This window comes from Leucopleurus acutus (genome assembly GCF_964270905.1).
Source record: "Leucopleurus acutus genome assembly, chromosome: 18".
In the NCBI taxonomy this organism is placed as follows: domain Eukaryota; kingdom Metazoa; phylum Chordata; class Mammalia; order Artiodactyla; family Delphinidae; genus Leucopleurus; species Leucopleurus acutus.
In genome coordinates this window covers 432,135-455,482 of record NC_139160.1, presented here as the reverse complement: position 1 = coordinate 455,482, position 23,348 = coordinate 432,135, and the positions used below count along the sequence as shown (strand labels likewise).

Here is a 23,348-nt window from a genome sequence, read left to right as displayed (position 1 = left end):
CATCCTGGCCTCCCCACTGACATAGCGCAGCACCTGTTTTTTACCCTGTATTTAAGTACATCTGAATAGATGATCAACTCACAACAATTCACATTAAACTTGTTTGGTGTTTGAGTAGTTTCTCCCCAGTACAACATTGTGATGTTATTTACTGCATATGAACGCATAATGGATTCTGCCAGTAATGTTTTTCCTAGTTTGTTGATTTACATGGTATCTTCAAAGTAAGTAATAGTAGATGCTCTTTTTAAGTGGTTTTAAGTATATGTTGAAAAATAAACTTCTTATCAAAAATCTGATAATTATCACATTATCATTTGGTAGTTCATTCTAGTTCCTTTTCATTATATATGAACATGGTTAATTCGTGAAATAACTACTGTGGGATTCTTCGATGTGGCAATAATTTACTTGGAATATTGAACTTTTACAGAAAACCGTGGACGCTGAACATGTAAGTTCATAATGATCATGTCATCTTGAACTAAAAATGCAGTTTTTGTTGATGTAGTTGAACTTGTTTTTAAAACTTAACCTCATTATGCGACCACAGAGGCAGGTTTTCTTTGAGAAAACCTTTTGGGTTTTGGGCACTTGAGAAATCTTAGGTGATCGCAAGATGTTAACGCTGCTGGGTTTTTTCCTTTTGAACAGTTTTACTTTCTGTTTGTTTGTTTGTTTGTTTAACTAGAAATGCCTTCGTAGGAATTTGGGGACAAAATTCAGTTTGAAAATTTTCAGTGGTATCTTTCACTTCCAAGGCCTTTTTTCTCTCATCACAGTTGCCTTGCAGATATGGCAAATAGATACAGGTCTGGGCCTTTGAAACTGAGTTAGTGTTAACTTTTCTTAGAGGCACTAATTATGTTTCATAAAATTATCAATTTGTACTTTATTAGATTTTATATGAGTCTTTGCTGAACTTTATGTTGATAACTACAGTAAATGTTATGTATGACCTTTGAGGAAAAAGATGGCATGTAGTATCAGTAAATTATTCTCCTGAAAATTTTAGTTGCCCTCAATAAAGCTGAATTTATTTTATTTTATTTTTTTGGCTGCACCGTGCAGCATGTGGGATCTTATTTCCCTGACCAGGGATTGAACCCGTGCCCCCATGCAGTGGAAGCACAGAGTCTTAACCATTGGACCAACAGTGAAATCCCAAAGCTGAAGAAACTTTAAAAATAAATGTGCCTTGTGCCTAAAACAGAAAAAGTTTCATTCTTTGATTTGTTTCTTCAGTATTTTCCAGATTTCAGTGTTACGTAATATTTATCAGTGATAGATGATTCTTACCTCTTTACTTGAACATGACCTTATCTTACATACTTATTTCTTTTTTTAAAAAAAATTAATTTATTTTTGGCTGCCTTGGGTCTTCATTGCTGTGCAGGCTTTCTCTAGTTGCGGCGAGCGGTGGCTACTCTTTGTTGCGGTGCGCGGGCTTCTCATTGCGGTGGCTTCTCTTGTTGCCGAGCACAGGCTCTAGGCTCGCGGGCTTCAGTAGTTGTGGCGCATGGGCTTAGTTGCTCTGCGGCATGTGGGATCTTCCTGGACCAGGGCTCGAACCTGTGTCCCCTGCATTGGCAGGCAGATTCTTAACCACTGCTCCACCAGCGAAACCCTAAGTACTTATTTCTTAATTTTGAGTTGCTACGTGAACTTTAAAATAAATTCTTTTCTGATTCTTTAATTTAAAAATACTTAAAATTTTGCTTTTTAAAAATTTGGACTTGCCTGTTATGCAAAATTTGTGAGTTTTGTTTGGCAAAACAAACTGACAGCCTCAGTTTTCATAAACTTTGGAACTTGTGTGCTCTTTTCCAGTCCATCCATTCTGTGTCAGAGGCAACAATTTGTCTGTTTTGATCATATGTTAGTTTTCATTTCTGAACTTCATACTAATGGAATCTTACAATGTATACACTTTTGCCTCTGGCCTTTTTCACTGGACATAGTGTTTTTGAGATTCACATATGTTGTTGCATGTGTCTTATTACCACTGAGTGAATATGCCACACTCTGTTGAGTCTCCTGTTGATATATTCTTGGAGCAGTTTCCAGTTTGGGGTTATTAAGAATAAATCTGCTATGAACATTCTTCTACAAATCACACTTCTCATTTTTCATGGGGAAAATATCTAGGAGTGGAGTTGCTGAGTGTAGGTTATGTGTTTGTTTCTTAGAAACAGCCAAGCAGTTTTCCATAGTCAGCGCGGCCTCGTACCCCTCGAGCAGAGATGGATCCTTGCCAGCGTCAGTGTTGTCAGTCATGTCAGTCTTCGCCATTATTGTGTGTGGAGGCATATCACTGTGGTTTAATTTACATTTCTCTGTACTTTCTGATGTCGAACACCTTTTCATATACTTTTGGCCATTCAGAGACCTTTTCTTGTGAAGTACATTTGCCCTTCTCTTACTCACCATGCTCTTAATTGCTGTTTATAACTAGGTTGTGTGGTTTCATTACCGGCTGATGTAAGACTCACCGATCTATGTATAACCTATGATATTTTTTTAAAAAGATTAGGTAGCTTTATTAGAATTCTGAAAAGCCAGATGATATTGGGAATCCAAAATTGAATGTTCATATTATGGATTTTTGTATAATACCAGCTGAAAGACGGAAGTTATTTATTACATAATTGAACTTGTGATATCTGGCAACTTGTGATAACTTGGGTGGAAAATCCATGGATTTGATAGAAAATCAAAGCCTTAGTTTGTTATTTTTATTGCAGATTTTCAACCCAAAAGAGTCATGTGAAAATTAAACATGTTGAGAAAATTTGTCAGCCTTCTAATTAATTAAGTCGATTGAAGTATTTATTTATTTATTTATTTATTTATTTATTTATTTATTTATGGCTTGGGTCTTTGTTGCTGTGCGCGGCTTTCTCAAGTTGGGGCGAGCCGGGGCTACTCTTCATTGCGGTACGCGGGCTTTTCATTGCGGTGGCTTCTCTTGTTGTGGAGTATGGGCTCTAGGCACGCGGGCTTCAGTAGCTGTGGCTCGTTGGACCAGGGCTTGAACCTGTGCCTCCTGCATTGGCAGGCGGATTCTTAACCACTGCGCCACCAGGGAAGCTCCGATATTTTCTTATTTGTTCATCAGTTTAAGTTGTATTACGTTGTATTACATCAAGAAGCAGGAAGAACTTGTAGTTGTATTAGCATGGGTTTTACAGGTTTACAGCTTTCATGGGTATTTTTTCAAGTTTCCTTGGGAAATGATGACTTGAATTTTTGATGTATTGTTCTCTTAGTCACAAACTATCTCTCTATATTCTTTGTTGCTTAAAGAGAATGTTAGGTAACAGAAAAGTAAACTTATTCCAGTGCAAAGTATACCGCATATTTTGGCTGTTGTGAATTGCCTGTAGTAATAGCATTTGGTTTATTTATTACTTTAGCAGCTGCTATTGTGGTCTGTGTCTTTGCCATCAAGGCAGAGGGTCACATTCAGTTGTGAACACTGTTGTGTGTTGAAAGATCTCGGATGGTGACTTTGATCATGTGGACGTCCCCTCCCCCATACCTACAAATTCCAGAACTTGTTTCTCGGAAGGAGGCCCTGCTGCAGAACAAGCTAATAAAGAATGTGGTTCCTTTATGGTTCGATATCACGGGAGTCTGCTCCGGAGGAGATCATTGCCTTTTAGGCCGATTTCTGGCAGGGCATTTTTCAGTTTGAGTCATTACTAAAACCCTGTGTCTTGGGCTTTTACAATTCATGTGTTGTCATTGGAGGAGCTTTTGTAGAGTGTTCCCCAACCTCCATGCTTGCTGGGTTATGTAGTATTTATCTTTCATAGTTGTTTCTTAGAGTGTATTCTGTTATTTATATATAATTTATATTACATGATGCAGACTATGTAGTTTGTTAATGATTGACTGGTGTACTCAGTGGAACATGAGATACTAGGTACATTGGCACATAGTTGACCATTAAGAATGTGCCTTCTGTAGTTTTAATGTTTTATTCTTTCAGAAAAGTCATCAGAAAAGTGCCCGTGGTATTGGCCGTTCACGTCTCTGACTGTATGAAAAAAGTCTTGGGGTGTGGTCGGAGGAGCCGTTTCTTTTTTCATTTTTGCCAACTAGTTCAGATGTGTCGGCATGAGAGGGTGAATCACACACTGACTCACACGGCTCTTGCTCAGTTTTATCCTGAACTTAGTTTAAAGCAGACTACTTCTGCCACATAGACTTGTTACAGTTATGGCGTAAGATTTCAGTTGCAGTCCTTTTCTTAAGGAAATCCCTGGCAGTCCACTGGCTAGGACTTGGCACTTTCACTGTCGGGCCTGGGTTCGCTCCCTGATCGGGGAACTAAGGTCCTGCAAGCTGTGTGGCACAGCCAAAAAAAAAAAAAGAAAACCTTTTCTTTACATGCAGTTGTTGGTTGATTTTCATATTTGGGTGTTCTTGAGGATCAGAAAATAGGAAAGTGCATCAACTTTCTAGGCCTTCCCAGGTTCTTAACTCCATATTACGAGCATCACTGAATGGGTGTGTTATCAGCACATCCGTAACTGTCTTATTAGAGTTGGTTACAACCCAGTGCACAATAAACCTGGCCACTTAGTTATAGTACCACCTCTTTAAACAGAACTCTAGTGGTTGTTTTTTACTATTAAAGGATTAAGATAAGCTACCCTTTTAAAGACTCTTGGCAACTAGAAGTTCCTCAGTTCTGGAGATTACCTTTCTAGGTTTCAGCGTAGTTAGTGCTTTGTAAAACTTTCAGGTTCACATTTTTGAAAAGTTGAGAAGACCATTAAAATTTTTAGTAGACCTGGTGTCATTGTGTCTTTAAGAATTAAGTAATCCAGTTGTCCAGTTTGATTTATGGTTCTATTTATTCTTCTTGTCCATCCTTAACTTTACCAAAGGCAAAGTATATATAAGTGATACAGTTATAAAACCAGTGTAAGAATGCTAGTTGCAGATGGAAATAATATGCGAGATAATTTTTGTTGATTTATGGCATGCTTTGCTTGAAAAAATATTTAAGGTTTTTAAAGTGGGACCATGGATCCTATTGGATCATTGTGGCGTATTAGTGGAATCTATGAGTCTGATTAATTCACATGCAGAATTTTGTGTACATAATTTTTGCACGTACTTTTTGGCGGGGGTGGGTCATAGTTCATCCAATTCTCAGGTGAATTTGAGACCCAAATGAGTTTTGAAAACTGCCAATTTAGGATAATTATTTCCAGTATCTTTGGGTCATGTACCCTCACTTTAAAAATATTGAGCCCAAAGCTGGGTATTTATTTCTCAGTTGTAATTGTGTATTACTGCGCTGATATTTCAGGTATGTTACAAAACACATTTCATAGGCATGAGGTAACAATAAACATAAACCTGGACCTCAGCAGAAAATCTGGAGTGCCTGCTGTCTGGGTAGGTAAGCAGGTCATCTTCTGATGGAGCACAGCAGACACGTTTGTGTGCCCTGCCTTGGTACAAGCAGAGTAAAATTTTGTACATAGGATAGGAATCAGGATCCTATGTAGGATTTTGGATTATAAGGGTCTTGGGCTGTGGTGTGCTGAGGGACCAGCAGTCCAGACGAGAGGACCTATGGAAAATAAGAGGGAGACTTTCAGCGTCGTGGATTTAACAGTGTTTACTCTGATGCTGAAACAAAATTTAGCTGAATTTTAAGTCAGTTGATGTTCTTAGAGGAAATGAAAGGAAAATCCTTACTGAATGGACATAATCAGATGAGGTAAAGACTAAACGGCATCTTAAGGGAACTTGATTCCTGTCACGGACTGTAGGAAGTGAGTTATCGCTTGTTTTTTAATTGATCGTTGAAACTTGTTTTTAAGAGGCTAAGTCTGATTTTATTGTAATCCTAGGAGAAAAGAAAACATGGATGAAGCTACCTGAAATTTGGTTTCCGGGGTGAACCGAAGTCGAGAGACAGGAAACGCTGGAGTCTCCCTTCAGGTCAGCACCTGTTGTAGCAGCTCCCTCTGTCCTTCTTCCTGGTCCCCGTGTCAGAGTCAGTGGGATAACACCGCATAGCTCATGGCACAGTTAAAACCTCTGCTTCTCTGCCTGTCTTCTTATGCGGCTCCCAGCGTCACTGCCCTTTTCTTTGAGGAAAATTGGAGGGTATTTTTAGCTCCAAATTGCCCTTGTCTTTCCCCACTGGTAGTAATGTGTATATTGATTTGTCTTCTGGCAAAACTGGACTGGGAATAGAAATGATGTGTTAACACAGGTCTTATGTACGAGGGGAAAAAAAAAATCCCTCTTGTTTTTCAGTGATTCCAAGCCTAAAATTTTAGTCTTGTGGTCCTTTGGAAAGTGTGTGATCTTAAAATGGTTTAATATCATAAATTCAGATTCAAGCTAGGGACACTAGCTCCATTTCTCCCTTGCTGCTTCCCACCTTTTTAGAGGGTAACAGTTTTCCTATTATTTTATTGTTTTTTTCCATTATTTCTTAAAGACATAAAATTCTTTAGAATCATTTACGCTATGTGATCTGTATGATAGAACTGTGATGATGGTATGTTGTCACCCTAATAGATGCAAGAAGTATTATTTTAAGTATATTTCTTCCCTACCCCCCCACCCCCTTACATGGTGATTCTAATCTATTCTTGTTACAGCTGTGGTCCTGGGAGCCAGGAGCATCAGCCTTTCCTGAGAGCTGCTCGCAAGGTGAGAATCTCGGTACACACGGGCTCATCGAATCAGACCGCCCAGTTTAACGTGGTTCCGGGGGATGTGCGTCCACACTGAGTGAGAAGCACTGATAGGTACCATACCTTTAGGAAATGTCATCTTTTCAAAGTATCTGACGACTCATGGGCACAAAAATGTGACAGCTGTTTCTCACGCTATTATCCAGCTCTAGAAAATTAACGTTGGGTCGTGGTTCTCAAAGCTGGTCCCTGGATCCGCATCACTGTCACCTGGAAACTTGTTGAAAATGCAGATTCCCAGGTACATACTTGCTCTACTGAACAATAAAATCTTCAGGGGTGGGTGTTTGTGTGTGTGGGGGGGTGGGATCCAACAGTTTATTTTATTTATTAAATTTTGGCCGTGCTGCACAGCTTATGGGATCTCAGTTCCCCGACCAGGGCTTGAACCCAGGCCACGGCAGTGAAGGCGCTGAGTCCTCACCACTGGGCCGCCAAGGAACTCCGCCCCCTCCACCCCCCTTTTACTTTATCATGCTTTGTTTTCAAAATCTCTCCAGGTAATTCTGGTTTTTATGGATGAAATTATAATTGCCCTTTGAAATAGGTTTACAGAGAATCACTTTATATTCTTTGGACATTTTGTTGGTATTAAATTTTCCAAGTGTTTTGTTAAGTAGGTTCCTTACTTAAATAAAATTTGAAGAAATAATCTCAAAATATACGAATAAGGAAAAAAACCCCTAATGTACATAGGTGAATTGTGCTGTGATAGTGAAGCTGTGGTTTCATGTGGCCATCTTTTGGTTAACAGTATTCCGGGGTTTTTTTTGTTGTTTTGTTTTGGTTTTTTTTAGTTAAATAACTGCTTTTTATTCCAGATCTCATTTTCTGGTCAGTGAAAAGAAACTGTTCATTCCAGGAAGAGATTAACTTTATGAAAGTTAAATAAAATGCCAAATATATATTTAATTCTAGTAGAAGGAAGTAACTTGACAGTTTCCCCTTTTAGAAATCTTATTTAAAACGTTGGTTCTCATACTTTGAAGGTGCAGGAGAATCTCTTGGATCAGAACACAGACTGCTGGGCCCCCAGTCTGTGGTTTAAAAGCCCAGGAATTTTCATTTCTTAACAATGTGGTGCTGCTCTGGGTTGAGGCACAATGAAATACTAGTTGTAGAAGGTTTTATAGGCCGAATATACAAATTCAGGTCTTGAATATTTTTTAGGTTTCCTGATCAGTAATTCTAGCCCAGTAAATTATTTTCTTTATAACTGAAACCTCTTTGTTCTTCCTTTACAAAAATATGCAATATTACTTCCTGTTTTCTAACAATTAGTTTTTTCTTTTCAGGTCATTTTGTGGGAGAAAAAAAATTTTTTTTAATTATTTTTGGCTGCGTCGGGTCTTCATTGCTGCATGCGGGCTTTCTCTAGTTGCAGCGAGCGGGGGCTTCACTTCGTTGCCGTGTGCGGGCTTCTCATTGCGGTGGCTTCTCGTTGCAGAGCACAGGCTCTAGACGCGTGGGCTTCAGTAGTTGTGGTGCACAGGCTCCGTAGTTGTGGCTCGCAGGCTCTAGAGCGCAGGCTCAGTAGTTGTGGCGCACAGGCTTAGTTGCTCCGCGGCATGTGGGATCTTCCCGGACCAGGGCTCGAATCCGTGTCCCCTGCATTGGCAGGTGGATTCTTAACCTCTGCGCCACCAGAGAGGTCCGGGATAAATGATTTTAATGACACAGGAGAAACGAGCCAGAAGAATCTTACTTTTTAATTTATTACTTTATATAACAGTCTATGGATACATGAGCAGTTATGACACTTTGATCCAGGTTGTTTTCCTAAGTTATATACCGTCCCCCTGGCACACTTGCTGGCTAATGCTGGCAAATGTTATGGTCACAGAGCAACCAACCCTCCCCCCCCTCCCCAGTAAATGGAAACCACTGGAGGGTTTTCTTTTAGGGACATGAGTCAAGGCACAGACTGGGCGGTGGAGCAGCGGAGCTGATCGGGTTAGACTCCACTTGGGGCTGGCTCTCTGGGAGCTCAGATGACTGTTGCCCAATTTTGTTTTAATTTGGTCCTGACTGAATTGTGAACCTCATTCCATTTTCCAGCCCAGTAGCAAGGCTCTTCTGTACCAGGAGGGAGCAGTCAGGCCTGGAAATCCTAGATTTTGTTGGAAAGGAACACCGTCTGCAGGTGAGCAGAGGATGGAGGGAAGTGGTATGGATTCCATCCGTTTTCTTCTGATCCTACTCAGTAAAGCTTTAGGATGTCAAAATAACTTCAGGGGTTTGTACCGTATTATGCTATGAAACATATTAACTGCATGAAATATTAAATTTTTCTAAATTCTTACATATATGTTCTTGTACATATAAATTTATATACATTTTTTTTTGGCTGCGCAGCAGGTAGGATCTTAGTTCCCCAACCAGGGATCAAACCCACACTGCCCGCAGTGCAAGCGCAGAGTCTCAACCACTGGACCACCAGGGAAGTCCCCAATTTTTCTAAATTCTTATTTCATTTTATAAATCACCTTGCGGTACTCTCCTTGTATCTGTGTCCTACTGTTGCCTGGTCTTTGCTGATCATCCTCCTTGCACTTTTATGTTTTTCCCCGTTTTTATGCAAAGACACTGGAGTTTCATGGTTAATGCTTTTTAAAGGTCTTGCTGTCAACGTTCTGGATGCTAAAACCTTGCCAACAGTAGTAAATTACTACTAATGAACTAGTAAATTCTCATAAGGTAACTGAAAGCTCTCAGCATAACCCTGCCGAGTAGAATTCTAAAAGCAGCACCTGAGCTTCAAACTGCAACCTCCTAACATTCCACTGAATACATTCTACAAATTTAAGAATTTAAGATGGGAATGACTTGAGAAGATAGTGTATGAAGTTGAGTAACTTGTATTCCTGGACTAAATCCAAACTCCTCATCCAACTGTAGTCCAACATTTATTGGCGGGTATTAGGTACTAGGCACTGCTCTTTGGTACTGGGTATTGTAGGCAAAAGGATGTGTAAGGTGCTTTCTACTGCAGCATACTAATTAGTGGTGACCAGATCTGGGTGGTATGGTTAGTAAGTTAAATTAATTGGATAACCCGACTTCGCATCATGTCCTTACCTCAGTATACACCGGAAAGTAGTGATAGCTGAGGAGTGATGGTATTTCAGTGAGTCTGGATCAAAAGAGCCATGCATCCCGCTTGAAGTTACGGCCCCGCCCATGGCCTAGAGGGTGACGCTCCACTTACGCATTCTGTACTGTGTGCCCGGTATAACTACACGAGCCACAAGGAGATGGCTTTGCTTTCCACAGGTAGTACTAGCATATCTGCAAACCTTTGATAAGGTGCTGCTGGAGAATTGCTTTTTCAGGGCAGTCATTGTTCACACTTATTTAAATATCAAAAGTAGCAGCATTAACTGAAGTATCTGATGCGATTGGCTGCCTTATCAAGTGGAGAAGTCCAAGACCTCATCATCCTGGTCAGAATTTCCCCACCCCAGGGCTATAGAGAAGCAAGTTCAGATGAAAAGACCTGTCATAAACTGCACAGCTCTACAAGGTTTTATTCCTAGTGCTCCTGTAAAGGTGTTACCTAGGCATGCTTTTTAGGTGATGGGAATGTTTTTTAAAAACCCATTTCTCTTCCATGTATTGGACAGGGTGCACCACCGCTGAAATAGATCTCGTGGCTGTGAGGCTAGATGCAGCAGGAGTACAGCATTCAGTATCCTTGAAAAGTCTAATCCCAGCCATTGTTTAGCTAAACTATACATTTCGTATCCACCTTGTTTTGAAGTCCTGAGACTTCAGAAAGAAACAGCAAGACCAGCATTGTGGTATTTTATTGAGGAAAGTAGGAAAAGGCAGTTGTGCTCTGAAATATCTCTACAGTGTGTGTGGGTTAGCTCTTAGTATCCACAGACTCAACAAATAACCGGGGAAGAAGAAAAATTTTCCAGCAAGTTCCAGAAAGCAAAACTTGAATTTGCTGCACACCAGGAACTCTTTACATAGAATTTACACTGTGTTTACAACTATTTACATAGCATTTACCTTGTATTAGGTATTGTAAGTTAATCCAGACATGAGTTAAAGTATATGGGGTGATAACTCAAGGGGTTAAATGCAAATATGACACAAGGACTCGAGCATCCTCAGATCTTGGTATCTGAGGGGGTCCTGGAACCAGTTCCCCATGGATGATGAAGGATGACGTATGTGACATTCTGAATTTTTTTCATTAAAATTGTAACTCACGCAATTATAAAACTAATCTGGAAATTAACAATTTTATACATTTCCATAACCCAGACAGCTTGATTCATTAGTCTGCCAAATATTTCTTGAAAGAATATAAGCATTAGACCTGTGGGCAATCACTTTTCTCAGGAGGCAGAGTGTGGCAAAGCCTGGCTGGCCTTCCCAGTGTTCAAAATAAGTAACAAGATCTGGCTGTTCAAAATGACTTGATGGATTCCAAAACAAAGATAAAGTCCACATGTAATATCCCCTTTTATGCTCATAATGTCTGGTTTCTGGGGTTTTTTTTTTTGCTATATCTCAGATTGATTTACTATCTTTTCAAACAATAAAGGGTAACCTGCAGATATATAAAGTTGTCACCTACTCGGGATCTGTGTCAATAGCACGTTGGAAAGATCAGACCTCCTCCCTCAAACCCGCCTACCACCTTAGATTAGTCCTACTTCAAGGGATGCAAACTCACACATTAACTTAGTGCTAACATTCCCACTGGATTTTTTTTTTTTAAACACAAAAATTCATTAGGGCTAGTAAAAAATTTCAAGTTAAAAAAAAGTTTTAATTTTCTTAAATAATCCTCATATGAACCATTCCACACTGTGGAAAAACATACAGTCTGGACACAATATCTAGATTTCAGAGCACTGGCACAAATACTTACATCTGTGTTTTATATGTTAGATGCACCATGCCCCATCTCTCAGACTGACAGGCCTTAAATGCAAGAGGCTTACAGAAGAAACTTTTAATTTGGAAGTGTGAGCTGTGCCAGAATTCCATACTGCTTTGAAGAGTGTTTAGAAATAGGTCTGAGAATAACTCTCTCCCAATTCTTTGGTCATTGCAGCTGTACTCTGTACGCACCTATTAGCAACTTAACCTGTTGAAAGAAAAAAAGCATATATTTCAAGAGTTCCCCTTTGTTAGAAGAGGGGAAAAATAGCACACACGGGCAAGACTTGTTTCCCTTCTTTGGCAATACTGTCAAATTGGTTATCAGTGTGGGTTGTTAGACTACCATTATTTTAATTAAAAAGTCCAATTGAGGGATTTCCCTGGTGGTGCAGTGGTTAAGAATCCACCTGCCAATGCAGGGGACATGGGTTCGAGCCCTGGGCCGGGAAGATCCCACATGCCGCGGAGCAACTAAGCCCGTGTGCCACAACTGCTGAGCCCACGTGCCACAACTACTGAAGCCTGCGCGCCAACTCTCACCATAACTATAGAAAGCCTGCGCGCAGCAATGAAGACCCAACACAGCCAAAAATAAATAAATTTTAAAAAGTCCAATTGGGTTTTTAGGTTACTACGTTAATTGTACTGTCACACAGATTGTTCCGGTCCAGCTAGTGATCATACATCTGGCAATTAAATATCAAAAGCACAGAACATCACCAGACTGCTGCACACCATGGATATCAAAGAGGGTTGAAATCATTTCAGACCCAGGCAGGCACACCAGGAACAGCATGACATTCCTGAAAACCTTCTCTAATAATGTGACCTGAAGGAACGACCTGAGCAGTGAGAGCAGATGCAAGGAGATTCTTACCTTAGCAGACGGCGCTTCCGTCAACCTTATAAAGAGTTTATTGAGGCCTGCGGCAGGGCTGAACGAGTAAACAAAATGACTGTCCTGGGGAAGAGACCAAAAGATAGATCAGCATTTCTGCAGACAGACTTCTCCATCTAGACACAGCCAGACTCCAGAAACCTTTAAGACTAGTGATGTAGAAGAAAATCCAAGTTTGTCTGAATTTCTTTATAAGACAACATGCTGTGATTTCTTTACTTTTCCCTTGCATTAAAGAGATAACATTTATCTGGAAAAACAATATATAGATAAAAAGTCTTTAGCATTAGAATGTATCCAGCCATATACAGCATGCATGTTAAAAATCTTCATAACCAGTTAAATTCATCCTAAGGAGAGAATTTTATATGTGGCAAAGGAAACATACACAACGATTCTTCAAGGGCATTTTTAATGCTAAAGAATTTACATAGCCACTATTAGTTTAGTTATTATATATTTATATTTTAAAACGTTCACAGTGGGGCTTCCCTGGTGGCACAGTGGTTAAATCCGCCTGCCAATGCAGGGGACATGGCTTCGAGCCCTGGTCCGGGAAGATCCCACATGCTGCGAAGCAGCTAGCATGTGCCACGACTATGTGCCACGACTACTGAAGCCCACGTGCCTAGAGCCTGTGCTCTGCCAACAAGAGAAGCCACCGCACCGCAACGAAAAGGAGTTCCCGCTCGCCACAACTAGAGAAAAGCCCACGCACAGCAACGAAGACCCAACGCAGCCAAAAATAAAATTTATAAGACAAAAAGTTCACAATGAATAAAAATCAAAATTATACTGTGATTACCTAAAATTAAACTAGGCATAGATACAACCAGTGTCATTCAGTGTTTATATTTCGGTTTTTTGAACCATGCGCAGGCATGCTTTTCTTTTTGAATTCCCTAAATTTCCTTTAAGTGAACATTTGTAATTATAATGGCATTAAAAGGCATAATATTTAGATAGGATGTTTCTTGTACCTAAGAATTTATCTTCAAAATGTTAGTTCCAAGACTTGGTAAACATAATTTAAAGCACAGATACCAATTAAAACAATTTATGATTATGGATTATTGCCATTTCCAACAACTACAATATATTAACAGAAGAATTTATGTCATCTGTGCTTTTGATTAGAAGACTGTACTCAGTAATGAACTATAGAAACTTACCAGGAAAACAGGGAGTTGAAATTTATCATTTAAAACGACAGCTTGTACACTACACGGTCCACAGAGGCGAGCAATGACCTCTTTACCCAGAAAGTTTGCGTGGAAAATAAACAGCAGGATGCCGGAGCCTGAATTGGGGAGATACAAATAGAGATTTTAATTCCCCACCCAACAGGGCCACTTTGCAGAGCCTGAGGGAGGAGGCCCACGCGGGTAGGAAGCGGCCCGTACCCCACCCTCGATTGTAAGATTTGAGCCGTCTTCCAGGTGCAAAACCTGCTGGTGTTTATCTAGTGCTTTTCAGACCACAGAACCCTTTTTACTTTTAGTCTGAGTAGCTACTAACAGCTCATCGGCAGGCTTTTTAAATATGCTTTTTCTACGCTGAAGTTTTTTTTTTTAAGTGGTATTTAAAAGTTCCAGCTGAATGTATAAATGTCAATGGAAGCGAAACCTGCAGACTGTGGTTTCTGAGTGTGGGTTTGAGGAATTTTACACTGTCTTCCACATACTATTTTGCCTTTTCTGAATTTTCTTATAATGTGAAAAAAATCTTATTTTTTGAAAAAAGAAGTTTGGGTAAGATTTGAAGCTTTTGAACATCAAATATTCTGCAAGATTCATTCTCTGAACAAAAACTTTACTTTTGATAATATAAAACAGATACATGAGTTGTTTTTTAATATGATGTTAAAAACTTGTGAATGAGGAGACTTCATAAAAAGACCCCTAAGAACGACTGGCTTTAAAATTTGTCCTGGTTCCAGGAAAAAAGGGCACACCAGGTCCCTGGCTCTTTTATCTCCTTTCAGGCTATGTGAGGTTTGACATAGGGTTTTGCTCTCCGTTTTATGACGCAGCTTCCCTGCTTAGAGCACCGAGGATGAGAGGAGAAGAAAAGGTCCGCGGAGGACAGAGGCTCTTCTTGTTTTCCCCTCAGCTCCACTGTGAAAACGCAGCTGTGTCCCCGTGACTGTAGAGCAGAACAGGCAGTGGAACCTCATCAGACAGCCTGTGGGGATGGCCGTCCGCAGTGAAATCCTATTAGAAAACACTTTGACGAAGGTCATGTTTCTATTCCTGCCGACCACGGTGAGTGGTATCCAGCAGAGGAATGGTCGTCCTTCGTCAGCTCTAGTCGGACTGAGAAATACTTGATCCATACGGAGAATATGACACAACGGACCCTAATCAAGTTCCTGGTGCTTGTTTCATGGTATCAGTATAATTGTTTCTCTTCATTTCTTAAGAGCCACACACCCCTCAACAGACCAAGGTCAGTGTTTGTCAAACTTGAGTGCTTTCAGGTCACCCAAGATCTCACCAAGGTGCTGGCTGAGAGTCCTGGTCTGGGTGAGGCTCTGAGAGGAGACCACACTCTGAGTCTCGAGGGTCAGGAAAATCTACCAGGATCTCACATCTGAGGACGACAGGGCATCTTTGGAAAAAACCGCTAGTGGATGCATACATTGTGCACGTGCAAAAACAGCCATACGTAACCCAGGACTGTCCAGCTGAACCGAAGCACTGGTGTGGAGGTGGGTGACCGGCCAGTTCACGGACTCAGCTCACCAGCTCATGCCTGGCAGTGCAGACGGTCCACTTGGACTGTCAAGACCACAGTTCGCTATCACTGAGATGTTGTGAATGGCTGGCTTTGACTGGTAGAGCTATATTTTCTTCAACTAAATTTCCATTAACAAATAGGTATTTTTCAAACAGGTGGGTTGTTTTTTTTTAAAATAAAACAAGCCAGAACCCCGTTTCCTACCTTTCCTCCACTCTGTATACGGAGCACCCGTGTCCTGGAGGAGGGGCCGTGGCCATGGTCTCTACCTACCAAGTAGCTGTTAAGCAGAAACTAGGAAGCAGAACTGAAGTTCTATCTCTTGCTACTAAACTGTACTATGGGACAAGACGTTTTCATTTTTCTTTGTCTTTTTAAAAGGGCAAGACTATTAGTGATAATAAAATTCAGGGAAAATATTGATTTTGGGCTTATCATCTTGAAAGCTAAATTTTAATAAAAGTCAATTTTAATAAAAACTAGTATAATTATTAAGACTCAACTTGCATACTTCTAAAACAAGTGCTAACACGCTGCTGTGTGGACCCCTTGGGGTCGCCTGGGATGGTGAGTATCAGCTGCGTTTCTTTCTTTCTGCCAGAGCAGCAGTGCTGTTAACTATTGTACATAATTATTACACATAATGGAATTTGTTAAGGTTTTATTAAAAGAATAAAGAGTTCTGCCTGAAAATCAGTTTATAATGTCACATTTCAAAATGAGAGAAAACAGGCTTACCTTCTGGTATGTTCTGTGGGATTCTGTAATTGAAATCCATTGAAAAGTCTGGGCCCTCACAGAGACGATGACATGCTATTGGGAAAACTGGTTCTAGGAGAGCAAGACGCGCTTCAAAGTAATCCTTTATTGTTTCTTCTGCTACTCTTGAAAGTCTAATAAACAAGTACAGTAAACGCTGTTAACGTTTGTGTAGGGAAGCAGCATGAGCTACAACATTATCAGACTGTTGAATACAATGAGGCTTTCCCAGATCAACCTTAAGGGGGATAAAAAGCAGCCTCTCTCCTGCTTCCCTGCTTTTTTCATAGCTCTCACACCTGACACGTCACATGCCTGTCTGTCTGGAGGCTCCGAGTGGGCAAGTCTGTGCCCCGCTGCCACCCCTACCCAGTGCCCAGCACACGGACAGAGCTCCATACACACTCCTCGGATGAGTCAATGAATCAGAAATAAGAATTCTGTCGGAAAATAAACCCAAGAACGGCCACACACAGAAAAGTCTTGTTACAGTACTTAGTTTAGAAAGCAGTCAAATACGGTGATTACTGCTAATTCCAAAAGTCTTTTCAGACGACCCTGCTGGGAATGTAACCAACCCACCCCATCCCAGGATGCTCTGCTTCAAGGAGTATACAGTCCCAAGAACCCTTTCGTCACAGATGTAAAACCAAGCCCAGCGTCCCAGGAAGCCCTCAGCCTTGGGCAAACCAGGCAGGTTGGTCACCCTGCTTGCTGGCCGCTGGTCACTGCCACCCGGGTGGGTGAAGGCTGTCTGCGTGGGCAGAGTACCCAGGCACACACTCCCTTTTCGGCCTTTGCCTTTTTTGTCTCCTGTCTGAAATTTACCTTATTTTCTGCTTAGAACATGGGTCCTACATCTGGAAGGGGAATAACCATCTTTCAGGTGTGAAGATCCAAGTCATGTCCTATGTTTGGTGGGTGAGGAGAGGGGAAGAGTGGCTGTTCCTGCCCAAGGCTGCTGACCCAGGACTCTGTTACATGAACAATAAACACGCTACCTGCATTAGCTACTGTTCCTGAAGCTCGTGTTGCCTAAATAAGCAATAAAAAGCTACTAATATGAACTTCCAATAAAATGACTTAGAATTCATTTGAAAAAGCATGAACTTGAATGCGTAAACTGTGGTAGTTTCCAGACAATGTAATTATTATTCAGTACTAAAAGGAAACGAGCTCATCAGGCCATGTAAAGATATGGAGAAAACTTAAATGCCTATCAAAGAAGCCAATCTGAAAAGGGCGAATATGATTCCAACCAAATGACATTCTGGAGAAGACAGGAAAAGTATCAGTGGTTTCCAGGGTTTGGGAGAGAGGAACAGGTGGAACGCAGAGGATGTTTAGGGCAGTGAGACGACGATGTGGAGACACGTCATTATGTTTGTCCAAACCCACAGGATGGACAACACCCAAGGGGAACCTCAGGGGAACCAGGGGCTCTGGGTCATGAGCACATGTCACTGTAGGTCCATCAACTGTAATGGACACACCACCTGGAGAGGGTATGCACATGTGGCGGCAGGAGGTATACGGGAAATCTCTACTTTCTACTCAACTTCGCTCGGAACCTAAAACCTGCTCTAAAAAATTATCTGTTAAAAAGTTTAAATGGTTTTAAGAAAATGTTTGGGAGCCAAATTAAGCATAATTAAGATTTTAAGATGATACTCTTAGTATAAGTTTGACAGTTTCTAAGTCCTCAATAACTTGCAGAAAAATAATTCATACACCACTTTTAAAATTCATCATCTTCTGAGACCACAGACCCGTCAGGACTTGTACTTGACAATCTTTTTCTGAGCAGTTACACACAGGCCACTCCAATTACGTGTCCGAATAGGCACCGGGCACATTCACTCCACACTTACGTCTCTAAGTGATTCTTCAGCAGGTCATACACCAGCACGTTGTTACACTGCTTTGCGAAATGCAGCGCACTGTTCTGGTGCTTTGACAGAATGTTGCAATCAGCCCCGCACTCAATGACAAGGCGGACGATGTCTGAATTTCCCCTTTTACAGGCCTGTGTCAGGAATAAAGGAGCAATAATTACTCGACTGTGCTCAGTGACCCTCTCCACGCTGAGCGGGGAGTAAGTTCTCAGTGACGGGAGGGAAAAGAACCACTGGGGTCGGAAACTGGGAAGCGTAAGTGCTGTGGTCCTTTTCCTCAGTGTGCAGTACAAACAGGGCCGCCTCATTCAGACCGCAGTCAAACGCCTCCCCCTCCTGGCCCTCCTCCATCTCTGGCCTTTTCCGACCCTTAATGGGTGACCTCTTTCAAGCCAAATCTGAGTTTCCCACCTACCTCTCTCCTAGCTTAAGATCCACGTGTGAAACACCTAAGCATTTCCAGGTCCAGTGCATGTAAAAATCTTCCATTTGTGCTGCCCATGTTCTCTAACTTAGGAAATAGGGGACCAACCATCACCTTCAATTACTAAGTCCTGTGAATTTGACCTCTTTAAGACTGGTCAGTCTGTCCACTTCCGTCTCCACTGTCACTACTTCCGTGCAGACTATTATTATCCCACTTAATTTTAAGAACCTCCCTACAAGTCTGCAAACCAATCCATTCCCCCCACTGTAACGGGGGACACTAAAAACAATGCAGCGAAACCCAACCTTTATTCTGCTTCTGTCTTTCTCTAGGCTGGCCCTTCAGATGGCTCCCCGCTGCCGTGAGGGTTAGCCCCTAGCTCCCTGGCACAGATGCAGAGAGCCTGCCCCACACCCCCGTCTCACACCGCCCCCCCCATGCTTCAGACTGTGCGAGCATCTGCTGTTGAGAATGTGCCTGGTAATTTCTCAGTAAGATGAAGTTTTAGATTCATGCTTCCACGTGCGACCTGTGCTCTAAACATACTTCAGTAGAAACACACAAGGAGAGTTGAAATTCAAAAGGAGGGCTCCTGGGCAAAATAAACATTTCCATGAATCAAAAATGAAACAAACACCAGCAGTGAGCAAGGTTTAACCCCCAAGTGTGGAAGAAGGCCGAGGAGCAGGTGACGCAGGCCTTAAGAACTGCACGGTCAAGCACAGACTCAGGGCCAGGGCCCCCGCCAACCGGGGGCTCTGACCAGTCTGCCTTCCTGACTCCGGAAAGAAGGTCGGGAAGAGGTACCACAGACACACACCTTCTTGGTGAGCAGCTCACACAGCTGCACGTAGGGAGCAGGCAAGTGAGCCTCAGCCTCCACGCACGGTACAAGGTCATAGCCTGCTGTGTGGACAGCATTATCAGGCCAGAAACCTGGAGCTGCCATGGGAAAGTGCTGGACTGGGCGGGGTCCCCTAGAAGCAAATGCAAGACTGCTAAACAGGGAGGGGGGGCTTCAACAACCTTCCACTCAAAACTGTCTGCAGGGGGCTCCCCTGGTGGCGCAGTGGTTAAGAATCCGCCTGCCAATACAGGGGACACAGGTTCGAGCCCTGGTCCGGGAAGATCCCACATGCCACGGAGCAACTAAGCCTGTGCACCACAACTGCTGAGCCTGCGCTCTAGAGCACGTGAGCCACAACTGAGCCCGTGTGCTGCAACTACTGAACCCGCGTGCCTAGAGCCCATGCTCCGCAACAAGAGAAGCCACGGCAGTGAGAAGCCTGCACACTGCAACGAAGAGCAGCCCCCGCTCGCCACAACTAGAGAAAGCCCACACGCAGCAACAAAGACCCAACGCAGCCAAAAATAAATTAAAACAAAAAAACCCCACTGTCTGCAAACCACAATTCTGAGCACAGAAGATGAAGTCACCAGTGAAACAGTAACGCGTGCACATCCCTCTTCTCCACACCCAGGTCTGCGCAGGGCACAGCCTGCTTCCCTTCCACTCGCACGTTTCATCCCTGCTGACCTGCATCTTGAGGATGTGGCTTAGCCACCTGCCAGGTCCATCCCAAGGCTGAGCTCAAATCCACACGACTGAGCCTGGTGTCCACTGTACACAAGCTCATAGCTCCCTGTGCTATTCCCACCACGTTGCTCATCACACCGAGTAACTGCCTCTTTGCGGGTCTGTTTCTCCCACTCAGCTGTGACCTGTAGGTCCACAGACAGTCTCGTCCCCATCATACACCAGCCCCAGCACAGCAGCAGCTGGAGACCCCAGCAGGACCATGTTGCATCTGAGGGGGGGGACTGCTCCACGGGAGGCATTTACCTTCATTAGAGCCGTCTCACCATTGCTCTGCTGGACGTTTACAAAAGCTCCTGCTTCCAAAAGAATAGCCACCGTCGTTAAAAAGTTCTGTTAAAGAAAAAAAAAAGGAAATTTAATTCCCCAAATTCTTTACAACTAAGATATTTCTAGATGTTTTAGGATTTTTATCCACCAGGAAAAGTACTCAGATTCTATCCCAAGCAGGATGGTGAACACAATATAAACAGCTCCCCCGTGCAGGGTCCTGGGAAAGCTGGAGGCCGCGGGGAGCAGGCCCAGCACAGGTACCCGGACAGCCGCGCACCGTCTGCCGGAAACTTCAACCTCAAGTTTAACCACTGGTTTCAGCATAAGAAACTCTGCATATCGATCTTTTAATAAGATAATATATGGAAACGTTTTAATTAAATTATTAAACAAAAGGGACCATTTAGATTGGAAAACATTTTTAAAAGATCTAAGAATATTAATACCTTAATCAGAAGTTCTTTTTCAATATAAATCACTTCCAACTAGATAAATGATTTTGCAAATTCAATTACAAAGTATGACTGTCAATAAAAACGTATCCATTTATGACAAGTTACAGATGAACTGAACTATGAAAATTTAAAGTTACATGACTGTAGGACCGGTACATTTCCCTGCAGAGACAGACTCTGTCTCGGTCCCAAGACTATCGAACCAAAGCCTTGAGTGGCCGACCTTCTCGGCAGCGTGGATGAGCGCGGTGGTCCCGTTCTTCTGCCGACCGTTCACTTTTGCCCCCTTCTTGAGGAGCAGCCTCAGCAGGTCGTCCTGCCCCCCAGCTGCCGCAAGCATCACCAGTGTCATCCCGCTGGAATCCTGTATTGGTTTTGTTTATGAAAAAACAAGTCAATGTTTAATCAGAAAAATTTTAGAACTAAGTTTTTTCATTTACTATGTTTCAATGCGAAATCACTGAAATACATTGATTTATGTATCTACGTACTTAGGTTTTTCATTAAAATACCCTAACAATCAGAAACTAATCACCTTTAGAATTTTTCCATATGTGTTACCAAAAAATTTTACAACTTCCACTTATTAAGTTCTGAAGGTATACCAACACTCTGCATGATACAAAATGAACAATGAACCATGAGCCACATAAATGGCAAAGGTCCTCACTTCCCTCAAAAGTCTCCTGTGTTTTAGGTAAAACAGGTGAAACGCACATATTCATTATACTCATTTGGTTGGCCCAAAGACAGAAGGCTAGAAATGACAGTGAGAAGTCACACAAGTCCATTCTATTGGTTACAAACTAAAATGAATGCTTTCTGGATGAGACAAATGTTGGCCTATGTAAATATAACCGTTGGGAAGTGAGAGTTTGAGTTCTCTAAGGATACAGAAGGAAATTCAGAAGTGGCAAACAGGACACTGACATGGTTAGTTTCTGAGAGTCCATAACAAAATAGAGAAATTAAAGAAAAGTTCTTTTAATAGAGATAAAACTACAAAAGGCTGACAAAAGATAAAAAGGTAACTATTAGCTAAAATATTTCCGATCACTAGTTCAAGCAATCACCATATGAGAAAACCGAACAATTTATTAAATAACATTTGATAAAACCAAATTCCAGTAGTATGAATTAATTTAGCTATAATCTTAAAGTCTAGCAAAATTTGCGTGTCTGAGTAATTGGAGGGAACACAAATATAAGAAAAATGATTCTTGGCCGTAGTACTTTAGACAGACTCAACAGGATCCACTTAAATTGAAATAAGGGGACTTCCCTGGTGGCACAGTGGTTAAGAATCCGCCTACCAATGCAGGGAACACGGGTTTGAACCCTGGTCCGGTAAGATCCCACATGCCGCAGAGCAACTAAGTCTGTGCACCACAACTACTGAGCCTGCGCTCTAGAGCCCGCGAGCCACAACTACTGAGCCCAGGTGCCACAACTACTGAAGCCCACACGCCTAGAGCCTGTGCTCTGCAACGAGACAAGCCACTGCAATGAGAAGCCCACGCACCACAATTAAGAGTAGCCCCCACTCGCTTCAACTAGAGAAAAGCCCGCGTGCAGTGTGAGAAGGATGGGTGCTAGCTCTTCTCTAAATGTTTGACAGAATTTGCCTGTGAAGCCATCTGGTCCTCGACTTTTATTTGTTGGAAGATTTTTAATTACAGTTTCAATTTCATTTACTTGTGATAGGTTTATATTTTCTAATTCTTCTTGGTTCAGTCTTGGAAAATTGTACCTTTCCAAGAATTTGTCCATTTCTTTGTGGTTGTCCATTTTATTGGCATATAGTTGTTTTTGGTAGTCTCTTTTTCTTTTTTTGCGGTACGCAGGCCTCTCACTGCTGTGGCCTCTCCCATTGCGGAGCACAGGCTCCGGACGCACGGGCTCAGCGGCCATGGCTCATGGGCCCAGCCGCTCCGCGGCATGTGGGATCTTCCCAGACCGGGGCACGAACCCGTGTCCCCTGCATCGGCAGGCGGACTCTCAACCACTGAGCCACCAGGGAAGCCCTGTGGTAGTCTCTTATAACCCTTTGTATTTCTGTGGTGTCAGCTGTGATTTCTCCTTTTTCATTTCTAATTTTTTTTTCCATTTCTAATTTTATTGATTTGTGTCCTCTCCCTTTTTTTCTTGATGAGTCTAAGGGTTTATCAATTTTGTTTATCTTCTCAAAGAACCAGCTTTTAGTTTTATTGATCTTTGCTACTGTTTCCTTCGTTTCTATTTATTTCTGCCCTGATCTTTATGATTTCTTTCCTTCTACTGACTTTGGGTTTTCTTTATTCTTTTTTCTCTAGTTGTTTTAAGTGTAGGGTTAGATTGTTTATTTGAGATTTTTCTTGTTTCTTGAGGTGAGAGTGAATTGCTATAAACTTCCCTCTTAGAACTGCTTTTGCTGCATCCCATAGGTTTTGGGTCGTTGTGTTTTCATTGTCATTTGTTTCTATGTATTTTTAATTTCTTCTTTCATTTCTTCTGTGACCTCTTGGTTATTTAATAGTGCAGTGTTTAGCCTCCACGAATTTGTGTTTTTTTACAGTTTTTTTCCTGTAACTGATTTCCAATCTCATCACGTTGTGGTCAGAAAAGATGCTTGATATGATTTCAATTTTCTTAAATTTTCCGAGGCTTGATCTGTGACCCAAGCTGTCATC

The 23,348-nt window shown here is 41.9% G+C and overlaps 2 protein-coding genes across 8 annotated transcripts in view; one reads left to right on the top strand and one right to left on the bottom strand.

Moving 5' to 3' along the window:
- Positions 1-15,992, top strand: part of PSPC1 (paraspeckle component 1) — a 93,326-nt gene extending 77,334 nt beyond the window's left edge. The window contains exons 7-11 of one of the 3 annotated variants that reach the window (XR_014326911.1): positions 5,877-5,967; positions 6,639-6,690; positions 6,881-6,975; positions 8,793-8,877; positions 14,567-15,992. The gene's annotated coding sequence lies outside the window, so the exon portion shown is untranslated. Of the gene's footprint in view, positions 1-5,876; positions 5,968-6,638; positions 6,976-8,792; positions 8,878-14,566 lie in introns of all 3 variants that reach the window. The other 2 variants (XR_014326913.1, XR_014326912.1) reach the window with 2 other exon arrangements.
- MPHOSPH8 (M-phase phosphoprotein 8) overlaps positions 8,341-23,348 on the bottom strand; it is a 50,050-nt gene continuing 35,042 nt past the window's right edge. For 2 of the 5 annotated variants that reach the window (XM_082859542.1, XM_082859541.1), the window contains exons 8-14: positions 20,903-21,043; positions 20,198-20,284; positions 17,904-18,058; positions 16,012-16,166; positions 13,707-13,834; positions 12,514-12,597; positions 8,341-11,841 (exon numbers count right to left, since the gene is read on the bottom strand). In XM_082859542.1, coding sequence (XP_082715668.1) covers positions 11,800-11,841; positions 12,514-12,597; positions 13,707-13,834; positions 16,012-16,166; positions 17,904-18,058; positions 20,198-20,284; positions 20,903-21,043 — 792 coding nt within the window. In that variant the 3' untranslated portion in view covers positions 8,341-11,799. Of the gene's footprint in view, positions 11,842-12,199; positions 12,598-13,706; positions 13,835-16,011; positions 16,167-17,903; positions 18,059-20,197; positions 20,285-20,902; positions 21,044-23,348 lie in introns of those variants that run through there. The other 3 variants (XM_082859540.1, XM_082859539.1, XM_082859538.1) reach the window with 2 other exon arrangements.